At 40.4% G+C, this 27420-nt stretch overlaps 1 protein-coding gene across 1 annotated transcript in view; it reads right to left on the minus strand.

Annotated features, from left to right (window-relative positions):
• Window positions 1-27420, minus strand: part of LOC130458061 (mucin-16-like) — a 126235-nt gene that overhangs the window by 24425 nt on the left and 74390 nt on the right. The window contains exons 16-22 of the mRNA XM_056820970.1: window positions 26934-26972; window positions 18614-18721; window positions 16830-16957; window positions 16643-16710; window positions 15365-15534; window positions 14583-14621; window positions 8841-8954 (exon numbers count right to left, since the gene is read on the minus strand). Coding sequence (XP_056676948.1) covers window positions 8841-8954; window positions 14583-14621; window positions 15365-15534; window positions 16643-16710; window positions 16830-16957; window positions 18614-18721; window positions 26934-26972 — 666 coding nt within the window. The remainder of the gene's footprint in view (window positions 1-8840; window positions 8955-14582; window positions 14622-15364; window positions 15535-16642; window positions 16711-16829; window positions 16958-18613; window positions 18722-26933; window positions 26973-27420) is intronic.

Genomic DNA, 27420 nt, shown 5'->3' on the forward strand with positions numbered 1-27420 from the left:
CAATATAATAAAAATGACCATCCTACCCAAACTTATTTATCTATTTAGTGCCATACCCATTGAACTACCAAAATACTTCTTCACTGATTTAGAAAAAACTATAACAAAGTTCATTTGGAAGAACAAAAGATCAAGGATATCCAGGGAAATAATGAAAAAAAACACACATGATGGGGGCCTTGCAGTCCCTGACCTAAAACTATATTACAAAGCAGCAGTCATCAAAACAATTTGGTACTGACTAAGAAACAGAAAGGAAGATCAGTGGAATAGACTGGGGGAAAGCGACCTCAGCAAGACAGTATACGATAAACCCAAAGATCCCAGCTTTTGGGACAAAAATCCACTACTCGATAAAAACTGCTGGGAAAATTGGAAGACAGTGTGGGAGAGACTAGGAATAGATCAACACCTCACACCCTACACCAAGATAAATTCAAAATGGGTGAGTGACTTTAACATAAAGAAGGAAACCATAAGTAAATTGGGTAAACATAGAATAGTATACATGTCAGACCTTTGGGAGGGGAAAGGCTTTAAAACCAAGCAAGATATAGAAAGAATCACAAAATGTAAAATAAATAATTTTGACTACATCAAACTAAAAAGCTTTTGTACAAACAAAACCAATATAACTAAAATCAGAAGGGAAACAACAAATTGGGAAAAAATCTTCATAGAAACCTCTGACAAAGGTTTAATTACTCATATTTATAATGAGCTAAATCAATTGTACAAAAAATCAAGCCATTCTCCAATTGATAAATGGGCAAGGGAAATGGATAGGCAGTTCTCAGATAAAGAAATCAAAACTATTAACAAGCACATGAAGAAGTGTTCTACATCTCTTATAATCAGAGAGATGCAAATCAAAACAACTCTGAGGTATCACCTCACACCTAGCAGATTGGCTAACATAACAGCAAAGGAAAGTAATGAATGCTGGAGGGGATGTGGCAAAATAGGGACATTAATTCATTGCTGGTGGAGCTGTGAAATGATCCAACCATTCTGGAGGGCAATTTGGAACTATGCCCAAAGAGCAACAAAAGAATATCTACCCTTTGACCCAGCCATAGCACTGCTGGGTCTGTACCCCAAAGAGATAATGGACACAAAGACTTGTACAAAAATATTCATAGCTGCGCTCTTTGTGGTGGCCCAAAACTGGAAAACGAGGGGATGCCCATCAATTGGGGAATGGCTGAACAAACTGTGGTATATGTTGGTGATGGAATACTACTGTGCTAAAAGGAATAATAAAGTGGAGAAGTTCCATGGAGACTGGAACAACCTCCAGGAAGTGATGCAGAGCGAGAGGAGCAGAACCAGGAGAACATTGTACACAGAGACTAATACACTGTGGTATAATCGAACGTAATGGACTTCTCCATTAGTGGCGGTGTAATGTCCCTGAACAACTTGCAGGGATCCAGGAGAAAAAAACACCATTCATAAGGAAAGGATAAACTATGGGAGTGGAAACGCCGAGAAAAAGCAACTGCCTGAATACAGAGGTTGAGGGGACATGACTGAGGATGGACTCTAAATGAACACTCGAATGCAAATACTATCAACAAAGCAATGGGTTCAAATCAAGAAAACATCTAATGCCCAGTGGACTTACGCGTTGGCTATGGGGGGTGGGGGGGGGAGGAAAAGAAAATTATCTATGTCTTTAACGAATAATGCTTGGAAATGATCAAATAAAATATATTAAAAAAAAAAAAAAGAAACAACAGAAAGTATAGGAATACAGGCGACTTTCCTCAATATAATAAAAAGTATGTATTTAAAAATATCAGCAAGCATCATCTGCAATGGGGATAAATCAGAAGTCTTCCCAATAAGATCAGGAAGGTAGCAAGTTTGCCCATTGTCACCTCCATTATTTAACATTGGAATTGGAGCTCCTGGACAGAACAATCAAGGGTGTGCCTGATTAAATCAAGAACACCTTGAGACCAAAACCCTGAGCCTAAGCCTGGCATTAGATCTGCACCTGACCTGATCAAGTTCAGACTGAGATCAAAAGCATGCTCATCTGATGTGGCCTGGCCTCTTAGCAGTGCTGAATGACATACTGATTTTCTCTAATAACACAGGAAGTTTTCTATTGTGAATAGATACCTGAATTCTCCTTGTTCAGACTGGCTTACTACCAGGCTCAATAAGTAAATGAAGAGAGGAAATTCAGTCAGAGCTGAATAAACAGACCTTTGGGAGATTTTATGTTACATGAGTCACTTCCCTTCCCTGAAGTTTTTTGTCCAGAAAATGGCTTGATGGTTTGATTCCATTCCTTCCCTAAGACCATGGAGAGGCATTTGTCCCCTCATCCTCATCACCAGCACACCAGAGCTCCAAATCTGATCTTATCTGCCAGGCCAATTGGCTGCCAGGAGACAAGTATGGACAATGATATCAGAGAGGGCCAGTTTTCTAATTCTGGCCTCTGACCAGTTCCAGGTTCTCTTGGCTATGGGAGTTTTTTGGAACCTCGAGGCCAGAGCATTGTAGGACCAGGTCACAGGAGTCACAGAACTACAATGTAGGAACCAGTGCATAAACTAGGGATGAACAGGCCTCCCTGGAAGGAGAACAGTACCTCAGAAAGGGCCAGACTTGGAGGTAAACCCCTGGATTTGGTACTCAGAGGGTAGGCCAAATGCAAGAAATCATCAAAGGTCCAAGTGAATTATTGTGCCAAGGAGAATACATAGGTCATGGAAACCTACCTTGAATGGAAAGTCCTACAACTATTATTATCCCCTTTTACAGATGAGAAAGTTGAGTCTCACAGAGACAAAGTGACTTACCCACATCTATGTCATTCACCTTACCTAAAGTTCTTTGTTCAAGAGTGGAGGCTTTGGGTCTATCTCCATTCCTTACCCTTGTCTCCCCTGACATGTGGTCCTCTAACCTTGGTGGCTCTAACCATAGAAGTAACTAAGTGGGAGAGTGGTCAGAGTGATGTGCCTGGAGACAGGAAGACTTGAGTTCAAATCAAACCTTATTAGCTGTGTGATCCTGGGTAAGTCACTTAGCTTTGCTTGCCTCTGTTTCCCCTTCTGCAAAATGGGGCTAAATATAGCACCAAACTCCTAGGGTTATTATGAGGAACAAATGAGATAATATTTCTAAGAAATGCTTTGTTATAGTGCCTGGCATATAGTGGGTGCTATATACATGCTTATTCCCGTCCCCTTCCCTTTTCCATAGGCAAGCAGTTGGTAGGTATAAGAGGTATTTGAGGACAAATTTTCCTAATAAACTGAACTCTATCAATGTACCCATTAGATCAAAGCAATCAATCAATCAATCACCATTAAATAAATGTTTTTATTATGTGCCCAGCCTTACCCTAAATAATGAGAATGTAAATAAAAATTTAAAAACATATTTCCTGCCCTTGGAGAAGTTTCCCAAAAGGAAAGTTTCTCGAAGTGGAAAGAGCCATAGCCATTTAATGTGAGGTGCTAAGTCTGAACTCTCTATTGGCCATTGAACATACAGCATAATAGAGTGGAAAGAACAATGACTCTAGAATCAGAGGTCCTGGGTTCAAATTCCACATCTGATGCTTTCTAATTTTGTGCATTGGGCATATGCCACTTAACTTCTCTGGGCCTCAGTTTTCCCATATGTAAAATGATGGGGTTCAGTTAGGTGACCATTGAGGGTCCCTTCCAGTCATATCCAATTACCCTGAGCTAATTACTTTACTTCTCTAAACCTCAGTATCCACATCTGTAATAAGAAAGGCTATCCATAATACCTGACACTTCAAAGTTTCCTTCCAACTTTGTGCCTATTATTGATTGTATAAAAGACCTTAGCAGTGGGAACCTCACTCCTACCTCTAAAACTCCTCATCTCCAGGCTGTACATAGAAAGCAATCAGAGGTTCAGAAGAGTTCTTGAGGATTGATCTCTAAAATAATTTCATGTTTCCTCTGTAAGACGGGGAAACAAGGCCCTAAAAAGGGTAAACCTCCAACACAGAGACAGAGAGGAGGTACCTAGTTACCTGCGGGCATAATAGTAGACACAGGGGTCAGGGGGCTCCTCATCAGTGCTCCTGTGCTTCCTGGCTCCATGGCCTTGGGCATGTGTGACTGGCACCACACCAGCATCACCACCCACAGGAAGACAGGAGGGGAGAACCCAGAGCTCAGTCAAGTCATTATTAGAGGACTCCCAAAGGAAAGTACATTGTTGCTACTATCTGCTGAGACCAAAAATACATGGCTTCTCTGACTTTTCTCCACAGGATAAATAACCAACTTTTCCCCTTCAAAGCATGGACTCACTGATGGACAACCTCCATATATGTTTGATTTAGTGGAATCAGAATCCCATCAATAAGAAGAGGAGAATCACTTTAGCACAGGGACTGTGAAACTATCCTTTGCATAGAGATGAGGAAGCCTGGAGAGATGACACTAATTCAACAGATATGGAGCCAAGAAAAAGTCCCTACAGTGGCCCATTGGAAGGCTATAGACAGGAAGGACCTGGGAGGAAGACCCTTCTCCTTAGAAAGACACAAACTGACCCTCCCTGGACAGACACTCCCCATTTCTTCCAAGGCCACACCCCAATTCCATCCCTGGGAAGCTTATTTAAAATATGCTTACTTGGGAAGAGGCTGGAAGAGGAAGGCACTTGATCAGAAACAGAGGCTGTCCCTGCCTTGACACTCCTGCCCTCTGTGGTTGTGTCAGGAGGACTGGGAGATGCTGTTGTGCAAACTTCTAGTGTGCTGGCTGGAGGCAGGGTGATAGCTGGAGTTGGTGTTGCCTGTGGGTTTCTCTCTGACTCTAGAGTCAGGCCGGCTGGCCCTGGGTCCTCTAATGAGGTAGCAGTTTCAAGGGAAGCTGTGCTTGTCCAGGCCTTGGGGGTACTTAAGGCAGGAAAGGAGCCTGGCCCTGGGCTCAGAGATTCATGGATGGGATTGTGAGGTTCTGTTCCCAGGGAGGGTCCATCTCCTGTGGTGACAACCAGATTGGGAGAACTGGCTTCTACTTGTGATGAGGATCTGGCTGTCCAGGGTGCTAATCTTGACACAGTTTCCACATCAACATCCATGCTGCTAGAAGCAGTGACGCTTGGTAGTGGAGAGTTAAAGGTCACAGCAAGGCCAGTGCCTACTGCTAGGGCATCATTGGCCTCCAGGGTAGACATGCTGTGACTTTCAAAGCCTTGGGCATTTGTCCTTGGTGCCAAAGCAGTGACTTAAGAAGGCATTTTGGAAACAAAAGTAAGTGTGCTGGTGACCATTTCAAGTAATTTCTCTGTTGGCACAGTGGACAGTGCTTGTTCAGAGCTCAATGCATACTCAGGTCTGGTGGCATGTGTCCTGGTGCTTTCTAAAGGAGAGAACAAGGTCGGAGAGTCTCTGATGGCCTCTGTTCCTGAAATGCTGCCTATGGAAGACTGGCTCTCCCCCAATCCTGAGATGAGAGTGGAAGATGTTATGGTCCTTGCTCTAGTTGCCTCAGTTGTAGTAAAAGTTAATGGGAATCCTGCATCACTCTCCTGTGGGATTTCAATGATGATTAGTGGACCTTGAATTTCAGACAGCTCAGCCTGGAAAACAGCATCCAGACCTATACCCAATCCAATATGAAAAGGACTCACTGTAGTCACTGTTAGCCACAAGTAAGAAGGACTTGTGTCTCTGGGAGTCACAACCTCAGAACTTTTTGGAATCTCTCCTAGATTTGTAGTAAAAGGAATAGATGATCTTCCTTCAACTCCTGTGTTAATCCTTGGAGGAGCTAAAGTGCTACCTTCTATCACTTTTGCTGTAACAGTATGTTCTCTGATCTTTGTGGTAAAAGTGTTCACAGAAAGTGTTGAGCCTTTTTCTAAGATTTCATGTGGCTCACCATGAGCTGTCGTCCCCAGGACAGCTGAGTCAGCAGAGGTGACCAATGAGCCTCCAGGATGAGTGTCTGAGACCACTGGGGATTTAGGAGTGGTCAGTGGGGCATCTGTGTTATTCTCTACCACTGAACTTGGAAACTTATGGCTAAGAGTGACCACAGGGGAAAAGGGAACAATGTCCGTGATTTTTGTGCTGGAAATTAGATGCTTGGAGTGAGTCCTGGGGGAAGCTGATCTCATGTTCTTGGTCATGGGGGTATCCTTAGATGATGTTATAGTAGTTGAAGAAGAGTGTGTGCTTTGCCATATAGGAGTGCTATCTGTCCCAGTGATAGTGAGAGCCCCAGCTTCAGCTATGGTTGACAAAATAGGAACTGTGCTTTGTCCAGGGAGAGCCACAGGGCTGCTGGTGGTGGTAAGAAGCAATGCTGAGCCCACTTGAGCATCTGGGCTCATGGAAGCCATGGAGGTATTTCCCATCATCTTGGCTGGGACAGTCTTAGTTGTATTTTCCATGGCCAGTGGGAAGTTTGAGGTCTTCTCTAAGTCTCTAGTTAAGATTTCATAAGCTAAAGTCACCTGTGGAGTTGAGCCAGTATTGGTACCTGACATGTTTGATACACTTCCCATATTAGCAGCTGAAGACCCAGGAGGTCCAGGCAAAGAAGGGGTCAGCAAAGCACCTGTGCTCTCTTCCATTGTGCCCAGTAGAGTTTGGTTAGGAGTGATCTCAGGATGGAGAGAGACCCTGTCTGTGACCTTGCTGCTGAAGATGATACTTATGCTGTCAGTCCCAGGAACATTGGAGCTCTTGTCTTCAGCCTTGTAAGTAACCCCTGAAAATGTTACAGGAGATGAAGTGGAGAATTTGGATGGCAACATGGATATAGGATCAAGGCGATTCATGGTAAGATCTGTAGCTTCAGCTGAATTCGAAGACCATGGAACCACTGTTCTTGTACCAAGGAGAGCCCCAGAGATGCTGCTGATAGAGACAGCAGGTGCTGGTGTAGTCAACACCAAGGATGAGTCTGTCTCTTCTCCAATCCTGGTCCCTGTAGTACCTGAGGTGTGGGGTAGAGAGGTATAGACAGATGCCTTTGGGCTGGAGCCCTCCACTGGGCTTGATATGAGGTTAGCAGTGCCCTCAGAAGGATGAAAATTGCCAGGGATGAGTGTACTGATATCTGATTCTGTAGTGCTGCCTGTGGCCAAACTATTCTGTAAATGTCCACTTTCCCTGCTGCTAAATTCAGTCACTGGTGAACCCTCAGGAGGGGTGGGCTTCTTGGGCTCCAGAGTGAGAGGTTCAGCTGGGCTTATCCAGATTCCAAACATGGCAGTGCTTTTCCTACTCTCTAAAGGGGATGAGGGTACAATTCTGGAGTAACTGATCCCTTCACTTAAATTGGCCAGAGAAGTAGAGGCCATGTCAGGTTGAAAAGTTATTCTAGGACCTGTGAAGTAGTGCTCCCTGTGAGTGATACCAGGAGTGTCTAAATTCTCTGGGAAGGTTCTGGACACTGTTTTATCTTCTGTTGGTCCTTCTATAGACAACAATGGGGTGTTTGCATCTTCTCCAGATAATGTTGGAATGGTGCTGGTAGCAGTGGAAGTTAGGGCAGCTGAGCCTGGCTCTAGTGTGGTATGTCTCATTGATGAATCATGATTTGGTATGGTTTCTGTGGCACCTGTGGCTCTTGGAAGTGAAGATAGAGGCACAATGGAGGTGATTTCAGTTCCTGGGGCTGAGTTAGCAGTATTGAAAGAATCAACTGGAGTGGGCCATGGAGAAAGGGGGGTACTGGAACTCTCTCAAGGAGCTATTTCTGCCATAGGTGTGTCTGCAAGGGGTGTACAAAAAATTATTCCAGATAGGGTGATGTTTAAGGGACCACTGGAGCCATGTGGGTTCTACTGGAGTCATGGAGAGTGAGGGCTTTGCAATTGCCATGGTGACTCTAAAGGATATCTCACTTGGAGCTGAGGGTGAGATGGGAGAGGACACAGTTCTCCTGTGACCTGTTCCAGTGGGTGCAGTGAGAAGTGGGTCTTGAGTGGCTGTGGCTCTTGGAGTTGTCTCCATGACATGTATGTCTGTTTCAGTGTCTGAAATAGAATCTCTCCCAGTAGAGCCAGTCACAGGGATACTGGTGGAATCTGTTGGTTCTCTTCCCTAGTCAGATCCACTCACTTTCTTCAGTGTCCCTGAAGTCTCAGTAGAGAATTCTATGACCAAAGTAGTTAGTTAAAGTGTGCCTAAGGGTTGATGGAAGAAGTTTGGGGTTATTTGGACAGATATCCCCAGAGCCTGTGAGGAGTTTGTCCTTCCTGAGAAGAGCACCTTCTCCCTAACAAGCACTTTCAAAATAAAAAGGTCTGTGACAGAGATTATGATCTACTTCTGCTCTAGGGTGCATGGCCACCATGAGAAAGTATTAAATAAGAAGAGACTGAAATCTACATATCATCATCTACATGGATCTCTCCGGTCATCTTGCCCTCAGATGAGATAGGGATCCTGGCTCAGACAAAATGCCTGTTAGATACCTGCTCAGGTTAAATGGAAAATGAAGCAGTAATCATTTGTTACTAATCAGGTACCCCATTCAGGGTTTTAGGTGCTGGGCATAGGAAAGCCTGTCCTTCAGTAGTGGACTTTTAGCATAGTAAATTATATGTATACACACTAACTAACACAAGAAATGGACAAAATCCTCCATGAGCTCTTCATCCAAAGGCTGGTATCATGGTATACATCTGGGCAGACAGTAATGGGACAGAGGAAGTTGCCAGGTCTTACAACCTAATCAACTCCCCCATCAGTGAGTATCCTGTACTCAGAATATGAAGATGAATCCATATCATATCTCCAAGCTGTAAAACAAGGGCCCAGAGCAAGGATGAATACCAGTATAATAGAAAGAAAATTAATAATTTCTTACCAATGGCACCTACTGTGGATTCATAGGTCAGGAGGCCACTAGTCACTGATGTCATATCTCCTGGTGCTCCATAGTCTGGGATAAGGGTGACGGGTCCTACAGCAATCTCACTCTCTAGAGGAATAAATGAGGGCATATATCTCAGCCCCAGGAGTAGGGGGTACAAAGGACAATATGTTGTCCCTTTATATTCTGAAGGAAACTCCAAAATATGTACCTTCTTTATTTCATCCTTCATCTAGCAGAGAATCTCTCTAGTATTCCCTTTCTCTCATTTTTTTTCAAACTCTCCAAATCTAATGACAGTTTTCCTACTTCCCCATCTGGGAAGGGGCCACTCTCAAGTAAAGCCCTACTCTATAAACATAACTACTGCAATTTTTATGAATATATCCAAATGTCATGTTGTAATTTTTGATCTTTGGAAGAAAAATCTGGTATTCTTTCCTCATTTCCATGACTTTCATAAAGTCCCTGCTAAGAGCTCCTCTGATTCTTACGTGATCCTTCTAAATTTTAGTGCCCTGATTCTCTTAATTATCTCCAACTAATCTTATTTTAGATTGTGTATACATTGTTGTTGGCTTATTGTCTCCCCAATTAGACTGTAAGCTTCTTAAGATTAAGGGTGCCTTTCTTCTTATCCCCTGTGCTCTTCAGAGTGTGGGGAATCAGAGCAGACACAATGAATGGTTATAAACTCACTGACTGACTGATATTGCCTAAGGAAATGTTCCCTATCTTGCTATAATTCTACAGGCTCCATATATGTTAGACTCAATACTAATCACCACAGAAGGGTCCTTGTAGCTCAGGGACCAGCAGAGTGTGCTACTATAGAGAGATGAAGGATCCTGAAAGGCATTCACTCACCCAACAGACCCAACAAGATCTTAAGTGTACCAAAAAAAGAAGCCCTAAGAGGGAAATGGGAGGGAAAGTGATTTCCCCTGAGATATTAAGGTATCCTCCATGGACACATCTGGCCCCCATCCTCCAGGGCTAAAGAGGAAGCCTGCTTCAAACATTCTTCCTTAGGAACAGGATAGAGCTAACAGGTACATGAGCAAAAAGAGAAGTTGTCTCTGCCCTAGCGCTGCTGCCTTCTGTACTGTGGGAGCTGGGCTCAGAGAAACTGATTTCCAACTTTCCTTTGTGCTAGCTGGAGTCAGGATGATAGCGAGAGTTGATGTTTCTCCTGAACTCCTCTGAGACTCTACAGTCAGACTGGCTAACCTGGAGTTCTCCAATGAGGAGGTAGCCCCAGGTGAGCCTGTGCTTGTGGAGGCTGCACAAAAGGTAAAGGGAGGAATGAGGCTTGGCCACATTGAGTTCATTTTACCAAGGAGTGTTTCACCAATAAGGTGGCTTGTTTCCCCCTGTGATGAGGGCCTGGCAGTCCAGGAAAGTGAGCTTGATTCAGTCTCCATATCCACGCTATAGAGATAATGATGTTTGACAGCAGAAGGATCCTGGTCACCACAGGACTGATCCTCACTATTGGAGCAATGCTGGCTGCCAGGGTAGCTGTGTTCTGATTTTCAGACTCCTGGCCATCTGTCCCTGGTGCTCAAATAGTGACTTCAGAAAACATTTTGGAAACAATGGTACCTGAGCTGGTCTGTACTCCCATTGAGTTCTCAAGTCACTTAAATTATGCCTCCATTTTCTCAATTATAAAATGAGGATAATAATAGCATCTCCCTCCAGAGCCTGGTACATAGTTGATGCTTAATTTATCATTTCTTCTCTACTCCTAACTCTTGTGAATCTTAAAGACTACTCATACTGTACCTTAGAAGATTTTATTGAAACTGTTGCCTTATTGTAACAATGGAGATATTTGGTCTAACAAGAATCAGGAATGTATTGGGTACTTTTAAATTTACTCCACCCTACTCAGACAGTGCCTTAGGGGAAGATAATGTAAACTCCTGATTGAACAATGAAATTCCTTAACTCATACCTTATAGTGAAGCTAAAACTTAAGCTAAGATTATTTTTAGATCTAATACAAAAAGGTTTTAAGTACCTATAACAGTTAAATTGGTACCTAAAAAGGTCAAGTACCTTACAAAGGACAATCTAAACAAAGATGTGTGAAGGACTCAGAAAATTTAATCTAACCAGAGAAGGTGAAAAACAAAGAAGGGGAAAACTAAGAATGGGCAATCCTGGGAAAAGACGTCTACTGTGATTCATAGACATGAAAATTTAGGGGAGGTGACAAAAGAGAAAATTTCTTTAAAAGGAAGGGATAAAAAGACAATTGAATTCAGTTAAAATTGAATTCAGTTTGGAGAATAATTTCTTTTTGGAGTGGAAGAACCCAGCCTGGAGATGGTCTTGTGGTGAGTAATAAAACTGACTTGCTCTCCCTTAGGCTCAGCCCTAGGCCTTTTTCTACTACTTGGCTCAGCCTAAGCCAATGCAGTATTCATTCTCTCTCTCTCCCTCCCTCTCTCTCCTGAGAGAGAGAGAGAGAGAGAGAGAGAGAGAGAGAGAGAGAGAGAGAGAGAGAGAGAGAGAGAGAGAGAGAGAGAGAGAGAGAGAGAGAGAGAGAGAGAGAGAGAGAGAGAGAGAGAGAGAGGGAGAGAGAGAGAGAGAGAGATCTCTATCTCTCGCTTTCTCCCCTTAATTCCTTCTCCCTTTATCAATTAAAAACTCAATAAATCCCAGCTGACTTGGGGGTTTTCACATTTGGGATTTTCCCATGGCGACCACTTATTTTAGATTTTAAGTCAAAACACTAAAAATTATCTTTATAACCTTCTCCCCCTACCCTTACCAGCAATACTTCTCAAATCTGAAAATTCAGTAACCAGAAAAGGAGACTCAGGATAGATAACACATTAAGTCATAAGTTGAAAGGTAAATATATTTTTCATATAATGATGATAAAATGGAACACTTTCAAATGTGCAAAGTACTTTACAAATTTTTTCTCTTGTAAAAAATCAATCAACAGACACTTATTAAGAAGCTATGCTAAGCTAGGCATGGTTCTTGGTATTGAAAACTTGGAGACAAAAATAAAACATACCCTGCCTTCAAGAAGCTTACAATCTACCAAGAGAGTTTATACAATGAGTCCTCATGGACTTAGAAATTTGTCTTAGGAAAGGACAAGAGCACAGACTTCACCTGTTTACATTATAAAATCGTCTCTTTAGATTATTATATCAAATCCCTTACCTTCAGCCTAAGCCTGGATACTAAATATAAGTTCTTAAGCAGAAGACTGGAAAGTGCTAGGCAATTGGTATTAAATGATTTGTCCAGTGTCACACAGCTTGCAAATGTCTGAGCTCAGATTTCAATCTAAGATCATCGATTCTCCAGGTCTGGATCTCTTCCACTGAACCAGGCAGCTGACCCAGTCTCTTTAGCTTTTAAGCTCTCCACTAATGCTATCTCCCTCGAGACAGAGAACTGATGAATTCTGAGTACAGACTAAAGCAGATATTTTAATTTTCTTTATTTTGGTTGTTTTTTCTCCCCACAACATGGTTAATGTTGAAATGTTTTCCATGACTTCATATGGATAATGGCTATTATATCCTTTGACTTCTCAATGGGGGAGGGAGGTAAAGGTTTTTTTTTAATGTTTGCCTAGGTTAATTCCTTCAATTTATTTTTCTTACCTTTATTTTTAAAGCTGTAATTTCTAATATAATATTTAAAAATAGTGATAAAGGGAGTCCTTGCTTCACCCCGAATTTTATTGGGAAGGCTTCTAAGTTATCCCCATTGCAGTTGACACTTGGCTAATGTTTTAAGATACTACTTGGCATTTTAAGGAATTATCATTCATTCCTATTGTTTCTCTTTTTTATTTAACAAGAATATGTGTTGAATCTTTTCAAGGTTTCTTTTTCATCATCTAATGAGATAATCATATATTTTATATTGATTTCATTATTGATCTAGTCAATTATGCTGATGGTTTTCCTTATATTAAACCAGGCTTGCATTCCTAGTATTAATCCCCCCTGGTCATGGTGAATGATCTTAGTGATATGTTACTGGAGTCTCTTTGTTAGTATTTTATTTAAGATTTTATATCAATATTCATTAAGGAAATGGATCTATAATTTTCTTTGATTTTCCCTTCCTGCATTGGGTATCAGGCACTAAATTTGTGTCATAAGAAGCATTTGGTAACACTCCTTCTTGGACAATTTTGCCAAAAACTTTATATACCATTGGGACTAATTGCCCTTCAAAGATCTGAGAGAATTCCCTTGTGAACCCATATGGCCTTGAGCAGTTCTCTTGGGGAATTCTTTGACAACATGGTCAATTTATTTTTTCTGAAATAGGATCACATAAATATACTATTTCTTCCTTTGTTAATCTGGGAAATTTATATTTTTGTAAATATTTAGACATTTCCACTAGATTATCAGTTTTTTTCTTATATAATTGAGTAAATCATCTGCTAATGATGCTTTAATTTCGACTTCATTGAGGATGGAAGTCATCCTTTATACTTTTGATACTGGTAATCTGATTTTCTTCTTACTTTTTCAATCAAACTAACCAATGCTCGATGATATATAGAACAGATAGATTTTTTTTTCATGAAAACAACTCTTTGTTCATTAGTTTAGTAGCACTCACACTTTCAATTTTGTCTCTTTTAGTTAGGATTTCCTATTTTGACTTTAGTTAGAGATTTCTGATTAGTTGTTCTTCTATTTTTTTTTGGTTCAATGCACAATTTTAGATCTGCCTTTTCTCTATCTTGTTAATGTAAGGCATTCACATTTAACACTCAACCCCGTTCTCCAGGGTCATTGGATGTTATTCTTCCTCCTACAGTATATAATTCTGCTAATATGGCCCTCTCCCTTTCCCTGGTATGGGAAACTTCCTCTCCCATGGCTATGTCTTTGCACTCTTTGCACTAGCTATCTTCTCTACCAGGAATGCCCTCCTTCCTCTCCTCCAACTCAGAGGACCTAGCCCCCACCCCAACCCCCTCTTTTGTCAACATTCAGCACTAGCACCTCCTTTCATGATTCCCTATACTCTTCCTCCCTAACTACCTTGTTAATTCTAATTTATTCTTAGTTTTTATTCAACATGTATTCATCTCTGTAGTTATTGACACCATTGATAAAATACCAGGACATTGTGAAGAGAAATCATTTCATTCTTTGTCATATATGACACCTGGGACTGGGTCTCTCCTGCCCTCTCCATTTCCTACTTCATGTCCTTGGATGAGAAATTAGGTGAAAAAACAGAAGAGAAGTTAGGCATTAGGCATTTCCTAACTGTACTGCCAGAGGTAAATGATGACTGAGTAAGAGACATGATTGGAAAGAGTGTAGTTAATGAAGGAGCAGAGGATAAAAACATTATTAATGAAAACCAGTGGCCAACATTCATGAATGAAGGATATGGGTGAGAAGCCCAAGACACTGGAATGCTGGGAGATACCCTCTATATACCAGGCTATAAAGGAGATAGACAGCCTGATTTTTAAATTCCATGGGCTGAATTTTTTTTTTCCACTGAAGAATTTAGATATGTTTTAATTGCAAATAAAAACATAGGCCAATGAGGAAATAATGTCTCAACATTAGCCATATTTAATAAGATATCAAATTCTGAAATCCTAAAACTAATTTTTATTCCTGTGCCCTGCACTGCTCCCATCGAAAAGGGTGAAAAATATCTTTCCTGATATTGTCCCCCAAAAAAACCCAGAAAATAAAGAAATTGAAAACTCACTCTTTGTGGATATGATGCCTGGTTGCTTATGGTGATACCCTGTAGTGGGGAATGGTAATAAAAAAAGAACAAAGAAATTCAGAGGGAACAAGTGTTGGAGAGAAGGTAAGGGCAGGGAAGAAAAATGCAAGGAACAGTAGTTGAAAGAAGGGAAGAAGAAAGAAGAACAGGATAGAAAAAAGATAATACGTCAGAAAAGTTATAAAGATAAGAGTGTGGGAAAGACAGAGAATAGAGAAAACAAAAAAGAAAGAGAATATAGAGGGAAAGAACAAAGAAGAAATATAGAAAGTGATAGGTGAGGAGAGACACAGAGTGGGACAGGGGAGAGAGAGAGAGAGACAGAGACAGAGACAGAGACAGAGACAGAGAGACACAGAGAGAAACAGAGACAGAAACAGAGACAGAGAGAGAACACATAAACCTTTGAGTACGGTATCTCTCTGTGGGAAAAAGGTTAATGGTGGAATGGAGAGGAGATGTTTGGGGGACCATAGGGATGGGGAAATGGTGCTTCAACATTCAAGAGGAAGGGATTTATGGCATACTTCTTGGTTCAAGGAGCATAAGAACAAACCAGCCTCTTCTGATCTTTAGAAGTGAGCTCCCTAGGTCTTCCTAGTTTGGCACCACTTTGTGGGCCAGTGCCCAGGAGTGACATAGTGAAACCAAGTAAAATAGGAGGCTCAAAAGGAGAGAAGAATTTGGGGCAGATGGGTTGTATTCTGGAACAGGCACCACCCAGAGAAAGAGAAGTACATTTCCCAAAACAAGATATTTACCATCCACAAAGAGGCTGTCCCTCTCTATAAGCACATGTTTTAGCCTTCTTCTTTGAATCTGTTCAGTTAGCTCCCAGTAAACCTTCTCTTTGTTCAGGACAGGGTTGGAGGAATCTCCCTGAAAAGTACACAGGACACCCACTCCTGTTGCTGTCCCATTCTTCAGAGACCTGGAAATTGATGTTTCAGACAGGAGGTGTCAAACATACAAGAGGTGTCAAACATAGCCCTTCCTGAGGGTCATATGAACCAGATTAAAGTGTCAGTCCTGATTAAAGTGTAATTCCAATCTGATTTTAATGTGTTAGTTTACTAATATAAAAGGTAATATATAAATATGTATGGTTTTCAGAGTCAAAATGCAGGCCTTAGGGACCCTGATGTATAATTTAATGGCCTCCTTTTGAGGTTGACACCATTGGTTTCGTTTCTGAAATTTAGTTATTCAGAGGACACTCTTGAGAGAAGTCAACAACTTTGAACAAATGTTTAAAGAGGATTGTAAATTTATAGTTGACAAGGACATTAGAAACCCCAAATTCAGCCCCTTTCTTTTATAGAGGAATGAAATTGAGGCTAAGGCAGGTTATGTGATTTGCACAAGGTCACAAAGTGGTATGTGTCTAAGAGAGAATTTGAACGGTGTTCTTCCTGAATCCATGCTTAGCACTTTATTCACCAAACTGGAGTTGGCAGTGCTCTGTATATTTACTTATTTTTATGTTTACAAGTATGTATGGGGTCTGATTATCTTCAGTAGTTTCCTTAGAGTAGTAGAAAGAACTTGGACTTAAAGTCAAAGGGCCTGTGTTCAAATTTGGAATTGGACAATTATCTTTGACATTATAAAAGTTATTGAACTATCCTTGGTTCTTCATTTTTCATCTGTAAATGAAGGGAATGGTCTAGATGACCTCTACTGCCCCTTCCAACTTTTAAAATATAATCCTCCGATTCTAGAGAAAAGCAATGCTGATATGTGTTTGAATCAATCAATTTCTACCCACTCACTTGGTGCCTGCCATGTTATTCCTTCTCACATGGAGTTTTAAATTTGGAAGACTTATGTGGAAAGAAGTTTTTCTTCACCACATAAAGGATAGGAGGATGCCTGGAATGTTTCTAATGGCTTGCTGGTTGGGGAATTTTATCCATTACATCGTGGGAAAGAAGGAATTGCTATTGGGAAGGAGAAGCAGCAGCAGCCTGGACAAAATCTAAGTCAAATGGGAAAGCGTGGTCTTTGCTATTTGAGTGGACATCTTGCAGGATTCTCACCTCAGCAAGTTCACACTGCATGCAGAATAGTGAGAGCCAAGGTTGCTCATTCCAAATAAGAACTTCAGCTGAAAACAAAAGGGGAGAAAGGAACTTCTGAGAACCTGACTAGACCAAGCCTGGATAATCAGGGCTAAGGAAGGCAGCATGGGGGAGAGAAGGTAGGGGAAGGGGAATGGAGTCTCACCAGAACTTGCAGGACATTCTCAGCAGCCTTAAATGTGTTGGAGCCCCTTTCACCCATGTCTGGTGTATAAAACATGTTGGTGATGGTAAAGTTGAGGGTGAATGTCTTGGAGTAGGAGCTCCCTGCTGCTGTACAGAAGGAAAGATATCACATTGTCTGAGCCTTACAAATGTTATTCAAATGAGAGGAAATGCTTTGTAAACCTTCAAGTTCTATCTAAATGTCAGTTATGATGACCATTATCATCATCATGACTCCAGGGGGCACTCTTCTAGTCCTTCCTCAGTTGGAAACTCAGCAGAATGAACCCACTAATGAAAACCTGAACACATCTCTAGCCATACACACCATTTCTGGAAGTATTAAAATTGTGCCTTTGTAGTCAGAATACCTGGGTTGAAATCATGGCCCTGCCACATCCTATGTTTTTGCCTTAGTTTTCTCACAAGTAAAATTAGGAGGTTGAATCCAGTTTCAAAGTTAAGAACTGATTACATGACAAAAATTGCTGGGAATAATGCAAATTAGTCTGGCAGAAATTAGGGATGGCCCAATGTCTTGTATGACATGACAAAGTAAACTCCAAATGAGTACATGAGTTAGATACAAAAGGTGATATAAAACAAACGAGAGTGATGAGGAAAATTGTATCTTTCATGGTAATGGACAAGGGGACAGTTTATGATCACATGAGGGAAAGATAGGAGAGCAAGATAAAAATGGACACTGTTGTTAACTTATGACAAAATAGTTTTTCCCCAAAAACAAAACCAATGTAGGCAAAATGAGGAGGGATTCGGGTAATTGGAGGGAAAAATCTTTGCTTCAAATTCTTTTGATGAGAGACTCATTTCCAATATCCAATGAATCAGATTTATGAGAGTAACGGTAAAGGACATAGCCAAAGTTGGTGGAGAAGATAGAGATTCCTCATCTAATCTCTACCAAATTCCTCTCCAAAACCCAACATAATGCCTTCAAAATGAATTCTGGAGAAGTATAACACAGAGAAAAGACAAAGAAGTCATTTTCTAGCAGAAACCCACTTTGAAGATCAGCAGGACAGATGATGTGTACAGGGGTCGAGGTGGAAGTAGACAACAATGCACCAGGGCATGTCCCATTAAGCTAGCAGCCTTCTCCATCATTAAGTGTTCATTTTCTGCCCAGTGTAATCCTAAATACTGAGGATACGGATAAAATTTTAAAAAACATTCACTGCCCTTGGAGAGGTCACAGAAGGCACCCGCTGAAGTGGAAAGAGCCTTAGCCATTTAATGTGAAGCATTGGGGCTGAACTCTCTTTTTGCCCTTGAAGTACAGCATAACAGATTAGAAAAGACAATGACTCTGGAATCAGAGGTCCTGGGTTCAAATATCACTTCTGATGCTTTCTACATTTGTGGCCTGGGACATCTTATTTAACTTCTCTGGTCAGGTACCCCATTCAGGGTTTTAGGTTCTGGGCATAGAAAAGCCTGTCCTTCAGTAGCTGACTTTTAGCATAGTAAATTATATGTATACACACAAACTAACGCAAGAAATGGACAAAATCCTCCATGAGCTCTTCATCCAAAGGCTGGTATCATGGCATACATCTGGGCAGACAGTAATGGAATAGAGGAAGTTGCCAGGTCTTACAACCTAATCACAAACTCCCCCATCAGTGAGTGTCCTGTACTCAGAATATGAAGATGAGTCCATATCATATCTCCAAGCTGTAAAACAAGGGCCCAGAGCAAGGATGAATACCAGTATAATAGAAAGAAAAAATAATTTCTTACCAATGGCACCTACTGTGGATTCATAGAGGCTGCTAGTCACTGATGTCATGTCTCCTGGTGCTCCATGGTCTGGGATATGGGTGACAGGTCCTACAGCAATCTCACTCTCTAGAGGAATAAATGAGAACATATATCTCATCTCAGCCTCAGCAGTAGGGGTAGAAAAAACAATATTGTTGTCCCCTTATATTCTGAAGGAAACTCCAAAATATGTACCTTCTTTACTTCATCCTTCATCTAAAGAGAATCTCTCTAGTATTCCCATTCTCTCATTTTTTTTCGAACTCCAAATCTAATGACAGCTTTTTTACTTCCCCATCTGGAAAAAACCTTTCTTTTATCCACCTGTCCCTGAGAGGTATAATCTCCTGTCTCTCTTCCCTTTTATGACTGAAATCCATGAGGAAGCTCTATATAAAAAGTGCTTCCACTTCCCTTCTTCCTATTCTCTTCTTAACTACAGTCTGGTTTTCAACCTCATCACTCAAGTGAAATTGCTCTCTCCAATGTTGTTAACAATCTCTTAATTGCAAAAATCTCTTAATGGCCCTTTCTTCATCCTCATTCTTCGTAATCTCTCTGCAGCTTTTGATACCATTATTTTATTCTCTTTCACTTTTATAACAAAAAACTCTCCTGGTTCTCTAACTTGTATGACCACTGTCTTTGGTCTCATTTGCTGGATTCTTATCTAGGTCATAAATGCTTAATGTAGGTGCCCAACAAGGCTTTGAGCTGGGCCCCTCTCTTCTTTTTCTATAAGATTTCCCTCAGCATTCTCAACCTCACAAGATTTAACCATCATCTCTATATCGATGATTCTCAAATCTGGTCATCCATCCCTTAACCTCTGCCGTGTCCTCCAGTCTTACAACTGCCAATGAACAACTGCGTGTTGGAAATTTTGAACTGGGTGTCTTGTAGATATCTGAGCCTCAACATGTCCAAAAATTAATTCATTGCCTTCCCCTCAAAACCTTCAACTCTTTCTAAGTTCCCTTTGGCTAACCAGGGTATCACTGTCCTCCCAAGTCACCCAGGCTCACAAGTCACGTCATCATTCTTTAAAAAAAAAAAAGCCTCATTTCATTCTCTAGTAGAAACTCTAAGACAGAAAGGCAAAGGTTAGGCAACCAGGTCATTCTTGACTGCTCACCCATCATATACAATGTGTTCACAAGATCTATAAATTTTGCTTTCATCACATCTCTCCCATATTCTCTGTCTCTCATATAACCCTGTAACTACTCTGGTATAGCCCTTCCTCACCTCATATCTTAACTATTGCAGTAGTTTTCTATTTGGTCTCCCTGTCCTAAGTCCCATCCAACCCCAGTCCATCTTCCATTCAACTGCAAAATTGCTTTTCCTAAAACCTAGGTCTGACCATGTCATTGTCCTAGTCAATAAAATTCAGTAACTACTTATTGCTTTAAGGATAAAATACAAAACCCCATTTAGCAATCAAAGCCTTCCATGATCTTCTCCTCCTTTTTTCCTATTCTTCTTATACATTATTCCTTCTCCCCCTGAGACATTTGCCTTCTTGCTCTTCCTTGCACTCACTTTGCTATCTCAATTCAACTTTGGCTATACCAAATAGAAAATATTCCTACTAGGTTGCACCCAGTTACATTATATTGATGCTGCAACTTCAAGTGGGAGTGGGATTTGGGGAAGGCTCAAGAATGTCTTTTCAAGACATTAGCTCTCTATGGGGAGCAGCCACTCTCAAGTAAAGCTCTGCTCTATAAACACAACTGCTGCAATTTTTATAAATACATCCAAATGTCTTGTTGTAATATTTGATCTTTGGAAGAAAAATCTGGAATACTTTCCTCATTTCCCTAACTTTCTTAAAGTTCCTGATAAGAGCTCCTCTGCTTCTTAGGTGATCCTTCTAAATTCTAATGCCAGCTTCTCTTGATTAGTTCGGATTTATTTTGTTTTTAGATTGTGTGTAAATTGTTGTTCCTGGCATATTGTCTCCCCAATTAGACTATAAGCTTCTTAAGATTAATGGTGTAAACCTTAAAATTTCTTGGACTTATAAATGTTGGAAATTTCACCATTGGGAAATTTCATACTTGGAAAATTTCTTAGTGATAGTCTATTGGAATGTGAACCCCATTGGCATGGGAGGTTCCTCCTCCTCCCTTCTTAAGATTACTTTAGGACAGAAACCTTTTGCTGAACAATGGAAAGGGCTTTGACCTATGCTTAAGCATAGAACAGGAATTTCTTTGAGTCATGATTGATTTTAGAATTGATACAATGGAGATACTTGGAATCAATCTCCACCCTACTCAGTCCTAACAGGATTTAGGAAGGGCTGCAGCAAAAGATCAAGATTTAATTATTTGAAAATATGACCTCCAACAGACATGTGCAAAGCCACAGACCTCTGGGCAGTCCTGGGTTAAGCTAGAGCCACCATTGGCACAGGGAAATTGATGGACAGTGATTGGTAGATGTGAGAACTGAGGGGAGGGAACTTGGATGGTTTCCTTAAAGATAGAGGGGTCTGAGGACTGGAGGGTGGTTGGAGAGTTTTGGCTCTGAGTGGTTGGAGAGGTGCTCTGAGAAGCTTGCTCTGAAGGAAGCTGCAGGTGGAGGCCCCGGAGCCTGTTTCTCCATTTTGGTCATGTGAGTAATAGGGACTGATCTCCTTTCTTTGCCCCAGCTATCTAAGGGCTTGGGCCTTTGGGCCCAGCCTAAACAGAAGGGGTATTTAAGCCCTCTTCCCTTCTCTACCCTTTCTTTCTCTCTCTCTCTCTCTCTCTCTCTCTCTCTCTCTCTCTCTCTCTCTCTCTCTCTCTCATACTTTTCTTCCTCCTGTTTGTAATTAAAAACTCCATAAAAGGCTGATGGCTGACTTGAGTTTTCATTTAGGAATTACATAGCTGAATTCCTTGGAGACCTTAAATTAATATATATCAGTCTTTTAAAGTGATTTCCTTGTCACAACGGTGCCTTCCTTCCTATACCCTGTGCTCTGCGGAGTGTGTGGAATCAGAGCAGACACAATGAATGGTTATCAACTCACTGACTGACTGATATTGCCTAAGGAAATGTTCCCTATCTACAAGCTCCATATATGTTAGACTCAATACTAATCACCACAGAAGGGTCCTTGTAGCTCAGGGACCAGCTGAGTGTGCTACTATAGAGAGATGAAGGATCCTGAAAGGCATTCACTCACCCAACAGACCCAACACGGTCTTAAGTGTACCAAAAAAAGAAGTTCTAATAGGGAAATGGGAGGAAAAGTGATTTCCCTTGAGATGTTAAGTTCTCCTCCGTGGACACATCTGACCTCCATTCTGATTCAAACATGCTTCCTTAGTAACAGGATAGAGCTAACAGGTACATGAGCAAAAAGTGAAGTTGTCCCCACCCTAGCACTGATGCCTTCTGTAGCTGTGGGAGCTGGGCTCAGAGAAACTGATGTCCAACTTTCCTTTGTGCTAGCTGAAGTCAGAATGATAGTGAGACTTGATGTTTTCCTGAATTCCTCTCAGACAACAGTCAGACTGGCTAACCTGGAGTTCTCCAATGAGGACGTAGCCCCAGGTGAGCCTGTGCTTGTGGAGGCTGCACAGAAGGTAAAGGCAGAAATGAGGCTTGGCCACATCGAGTTCCTTTTACCAAGGAGTCTTTCACCAATAGCAGTGGCTTGTTTCTGAGAGTCTGGCAGTCCAGGAAGGTGAACATGATTCAATATCCATATCCATGCTATAGAGGCAGTGATGTTTGACAGCAGAATGATCCTGGTCACCACAGGACTGATCCTCACTATTGGAGCAATGCTGGCTGCCAGGGTAGCTGTGTTCTGATTTTCAGACTCCTGGCCATCTGTCCCTGGTGCTCAAATAGTGACTTCAGAAAACATTTTGGAAACAATGGTACCTGAGCTGGTCTGTACTCCCATTGAGTTCTCAAGTCACTTAAATTATGCCTCCATTTTCTCCATTATAAAATGAGGATAATAATAGCACCTCCCTCCAGAGCCTGGTACCTAGTAGATGCTTAAATTTACCCTTTCTTCTCCTCTCCTCCTAACTCTTGTGAATCTTAAAGACTACTCATACTGTACCTTAGAAGATTTTATTGAAACTGTTGCCTTATTGTAACAATGGAGATATTTGGTCTAACAAGAATCAGGAATGTATTGGGAACTTTTAAAATTACTCCACCCTACTCAGACAGTGCCTTAGAGGAAGATAAAGCTGTAAACTCCTGATTGAACAATGAAAGTCCCTAACTCATTCCTTACAGAGAAGCTAAAACTTAAGCTAAGTTTACTTTTAGAAATAATACAAAAAGGTGTTAAGTACCTGTAACGGTTAAATTTGTACCTAAAAAGATCAAGTAACCTACAAAAGGCAAGCTAAACAAAGAGGTGTGAAGGACTCAGAACATTTAATCTAACCAGAGAAGGTGAAAACCAAAGAAGGTGAAAACTAAGAATGGGCAATCCTGGGAAAAAGTGTCTACTGTGATTAAAAATTTAGGGGAGGTGACATAAGAGAAAATTTCTTTAAAAGGAAGGGATAAAAAAACAATTTAATTCAGTTTCGAGAGTAATTTCAGTTTGGAGTGGAAGAACCCAGCTTGGAGATGGTCTTGTTGTGAGTGATAAAGACTGACTCGCTCTCCCTTAGGCTCAGGCCTAGGCCTTTGTCTACTACTTGGATCAGCCTGAGCTAGGACGGTATTAAATAATTCTCTCTCTCTCCCTCTCTCCCCTTAATTCCTTCTTTCTTCATTAATTAAAATCTTCATGAATCCCAGCTGACTTGAGTATTTTCATATTTGAGAATTTCCCATGGCGACCACTTATTTTGGATTTTAAGTCAAAACACTAAAAATTATCCTTACACCCTTCTTACTCCCCCTTGTACCACCATTGTGCTTCTCAAATCCCAAAATTCAGTAACCAGAAAAGGGGACACAGGATAGATACCACAACAAGTCATAAGTTGAAAGGTAAGCATATTTTTCATATAATGATGATAAAATGTAACACTTTCAGATTTGTGAAGTACCTTACAAATTTTATCTCTTGTAAAAAATCCATCAAAAAACACTTATTATCACCTATGCTAAGCCAGTCATGGTTCTTGGTATTGAAAACTTGGAGACAATAATAAAACATACCCTGCCGTCAAGAAGCTTACAATCTACCAGGTGACTTTATGCATTGAGTCCTCATTGACTTAGAAATCTGTCCTAGGTAACCTCCAGGAAGTGATGCAGATGGAGAGGAGCAGAACCAGGAAAACATTGTAAACAGAGACTGATACACTGTGGTACAATTGAACGTAATGGACTTCTCCATTAGTGGCAATACAATGTCCCTGAACAGTCTGCAGGGTTCTAGGAGAAAAACACTATCCACAAGCAGAGGACAAATTGTGGGAGTAAAAACATGGAGGAAAAGCAACTGCTTGACCACAGGGGTTGAGGGGACATGTCTGAGGAGAGACTCTAAATGAACACTCTAATGCAATTACCAACAACATGGAAATGGGTTCAAATCAAGAACACATGTGATACCCAGTGGAATCGCCCATCAGATATGGGAGAGGTGGGGAGGGTGGAGAAAAGAAAATGATCTTTGTCTCCAATGAATAATGTTTGGAAATGATCAAATAAAATATAGTTTAAAAAAAATTTGTCCTAGGAAAGGAAAAGAACACAGACTTCACCTGTTTACATTATAAAATCCTCTCTATAGATTTTTTACGTCAAATCCCTTACCTTCAGCCTGAATATGGATACTAAATAGTAGTTCTTAAGCAGAAGACTGGAAAGTGCTAGGCAATTGGGATTAAATGATTTTCCCAGTGTCACACAGCTTGCAAATGTCTGAGCTCAGATTTCACTCTAAGATCATCGATTCTCCAGGTCTGGATCTCTTCCACTGAACCAGCCAGCTGCCCCAGTCTCTTTAGCTTTTGAGCTCTCCACTAATGCTATCTCCCTCAAGACAGAGAACTGATGAATTCTGAGTACAGACTAAAGCAGATATTTTAATTTTCTTTATTTTGGTTGTTTTTTCTCCCCACAACATGGTTAATGTTGAAATGTTTTGCATGACTTCATATGGATAATGGCTATTATATCTTTTGACTTCTCAATGGGGGAGGGAGGTAAAGGTTTTTTTGTTTAATGTTTGCCTAGGTTAATTCCTTCAATTTATTTCTTACCTTTATTTTTAAAGCTGTAATTTCTAATATGATATTAAACAATAGTGATAAAGGGCGTCCTTCATTCACCCCTAATTTTATTGTAGAAGGCTTCTAAGTTATCCCCATGGCAGTTGACATTTGGCTAATGTTTTAAGATACAACTTGGCATTTTAAGGAATTATCCATTCATTCTTATTGTTTCTCTTTTTTATTTAACAAGAATATGTGTTGAATCTTTTCAAGGTTTCTTTTTCATCATCTAATGAGATAATCATATATTTTGTATTGATTTCATTATTGATCTAGTCAATTATGCTGATGGTTTTCCTTATATTAAACCAGGCTTGCATTCCTAGTATTAATCCCACCTGGTCATGGTGAATGATCTTAGTGATATGTTACTGGAGTCTCTTTGTTAGTATTTTATTTAAGATTTTTATATCAATATTCATTAAGGAAATGGATCTATAATTTTCTTTGATTTTCTCTTCCTGGATTAGGTATCAGGCACTAAATTTGTGTCATAAGAAGCATTTGGTAACACTCCTTCTTGGACAATTTTGCCAAAAACTTTATATACCATTGGGACTAATTGCCCTTCAAAGTTCTGAAAGAATTCCCTTGTGAACCCATATGACCTTGAATGGTTCTCTTGGGGAATTCTTTGACAACATGGTCAATTTATTTTTTCTGAAATGGGATCACATAAATATACTATTTCCTCCTTTGTTAATCTGGGAAAATTATATTTTTGTAAATATTTAGCCATTTCCACTAGATTATTACTTTTATTCTTATATAATTGGATAAATGATCTGCTAAAGATGCTTTAATTTCATCTTCATTGAGGATAGAAGTCATCCTTTATACTTTTGATACTGGTCATCTGATTTTCTTCTTACTTTTTCAATCAAATTAATCAAGGCTCTATGCTATATGGAACAGGTGGATTTTTTTTTCATGAAACCAACTTTTTGTTCATTAGTTTAGCAGCAATCTCACTTTCAATTTTATCTCTTTTGACTTTTAGTTAGGATTTCCTATTTTGACTTTAGTTAGAGATTTCTGATTAGTTCTTTTTCTAGTTTTTTTAGTTCAATGCATAAATTTAGATCTGCCTTTTCTCTATCTTATTAATGTAAAGCATTTACATTTAACACTGCAGCCTCAAACCCCTTCTCCAGGGTCATTGGATGTTATTCTTCCTCCTACAGTATATAATTCTGCTAATATGGCCCTCTCCCTTTCCCTGGTATGGGAAACTTCCTCTCCCATAGCTATGTCTTTGCACTAGCTGTCTTCTCAACCAGAAATGCCATCCTTCCTCACCTCCAACTCAGAGGACCTAACCCCCACCCCAACCCCCTCTTTTGTCAACATTCAGCACTAGCACCTCCTTTCATGATTCCCTATACTCTTCCTCCCTAACTACCTTGTTAATTCTAATTTCTTCTTAGTTTTTATTCAACATATATTCATCTCTGTAGTTATTGACACCATTGATAAAATACCAGGACATTGTGAGGAGAAATCATTTCATTCTTTGTCATATATGACACCTGGGACTGGGTCTCTCCTGCCCTCTCCATTTCCTACTTCATGTCCTTGGATGAGAAATTAGGTGAAAAAACAGAAGAGAAGTTAGGCATTAGGCATTTCCTAACTGTACTGCCAGAGGTAAATGATGACTGAGTAAGAGACATGATTGGAAAGAGTGTAGTTATTGAAGGAGCAGAGAATAAAAACATTATTAATGAAAACCAGTGGCCAACATTCATGAATGAAGGATATGGGTGAGAAGCCCAAGACACTGGAATGCTGGGAGATACCTTCTATATACCAGGCTACAAAGACAAGAAGGAGATAGACAGCCTGATTTCTAAATTCCATGGGCTGATTTTTTTTCCACTGAAGAATTTAGATATGTTTTAATTGCAATTAAAAACATAGGCCAATGAGGAAATAATGTCTCAACATCGGCCATATTTAATAAGATATCAAATTCGGAAATCCTAAATCTATTTTTTTATTCCTGTGCCCTACACTGCTCCCATCGAAAAGGGTGAAAAATATCTTTCCTGATATTGTCCCCAAAAAAACAGAAAATAAAGAAATTGAAAACTCACTCTTTGTGGATATGATGCCTGGTTGCTTATGATGATACCCTGTGGCGGCAAGGGGAAAAAAGAAGAATAAAGAAATTCAGAGGGAACAAGAGTTGGAGAGAAGGTAAGGGCAGGAAAGAAAAAGACAAGGAAAAGTAGGTGAAAGGAGGGAAGAGGAAAGGAGAAGAAGATAGAAAAAAAAGAGAATAGGTCAGAAAAGTTATAAAGATAAGAGTTTGGGAAAAATACAGAATAGAGAAAACAAAAAAAGAAAGAGAAAATAGAGGGAGAGAACAAAGAAGAAATATAGAAAGTGATAGGTGAGGAGAGAAACAGTGTAGGACGGGGAGAGAGAGAAAAAGATAGACACAGAGAGAGAGAGAGACAGAGACAGAGAGACAGAGACAGAGAGAGAACACATAAATCTTTGAGTACGGTATCTCTCTGTGGGAAACAGGTTAATGATGGAATGGAGAGGAGATGTTTGGGGGACCATAGGGATGGGGAA

This window comes from Monodelphis domestica, chromosome 3 (assembly GCF_027887165.1).
Source record: "Monodelphis domestica isolate mMonDom1 chromosome 3, mMonDom1.pri, whole genome shotgun sequence".
In the NCBI taxonomy this organism is placed as follows: domain Eukaryota; kingdom Metazoa; phylum Chordata; class Mammalia; order Didelphimorphia; family Didelphidae; genus Monodelphis; species Monodelphis domestica.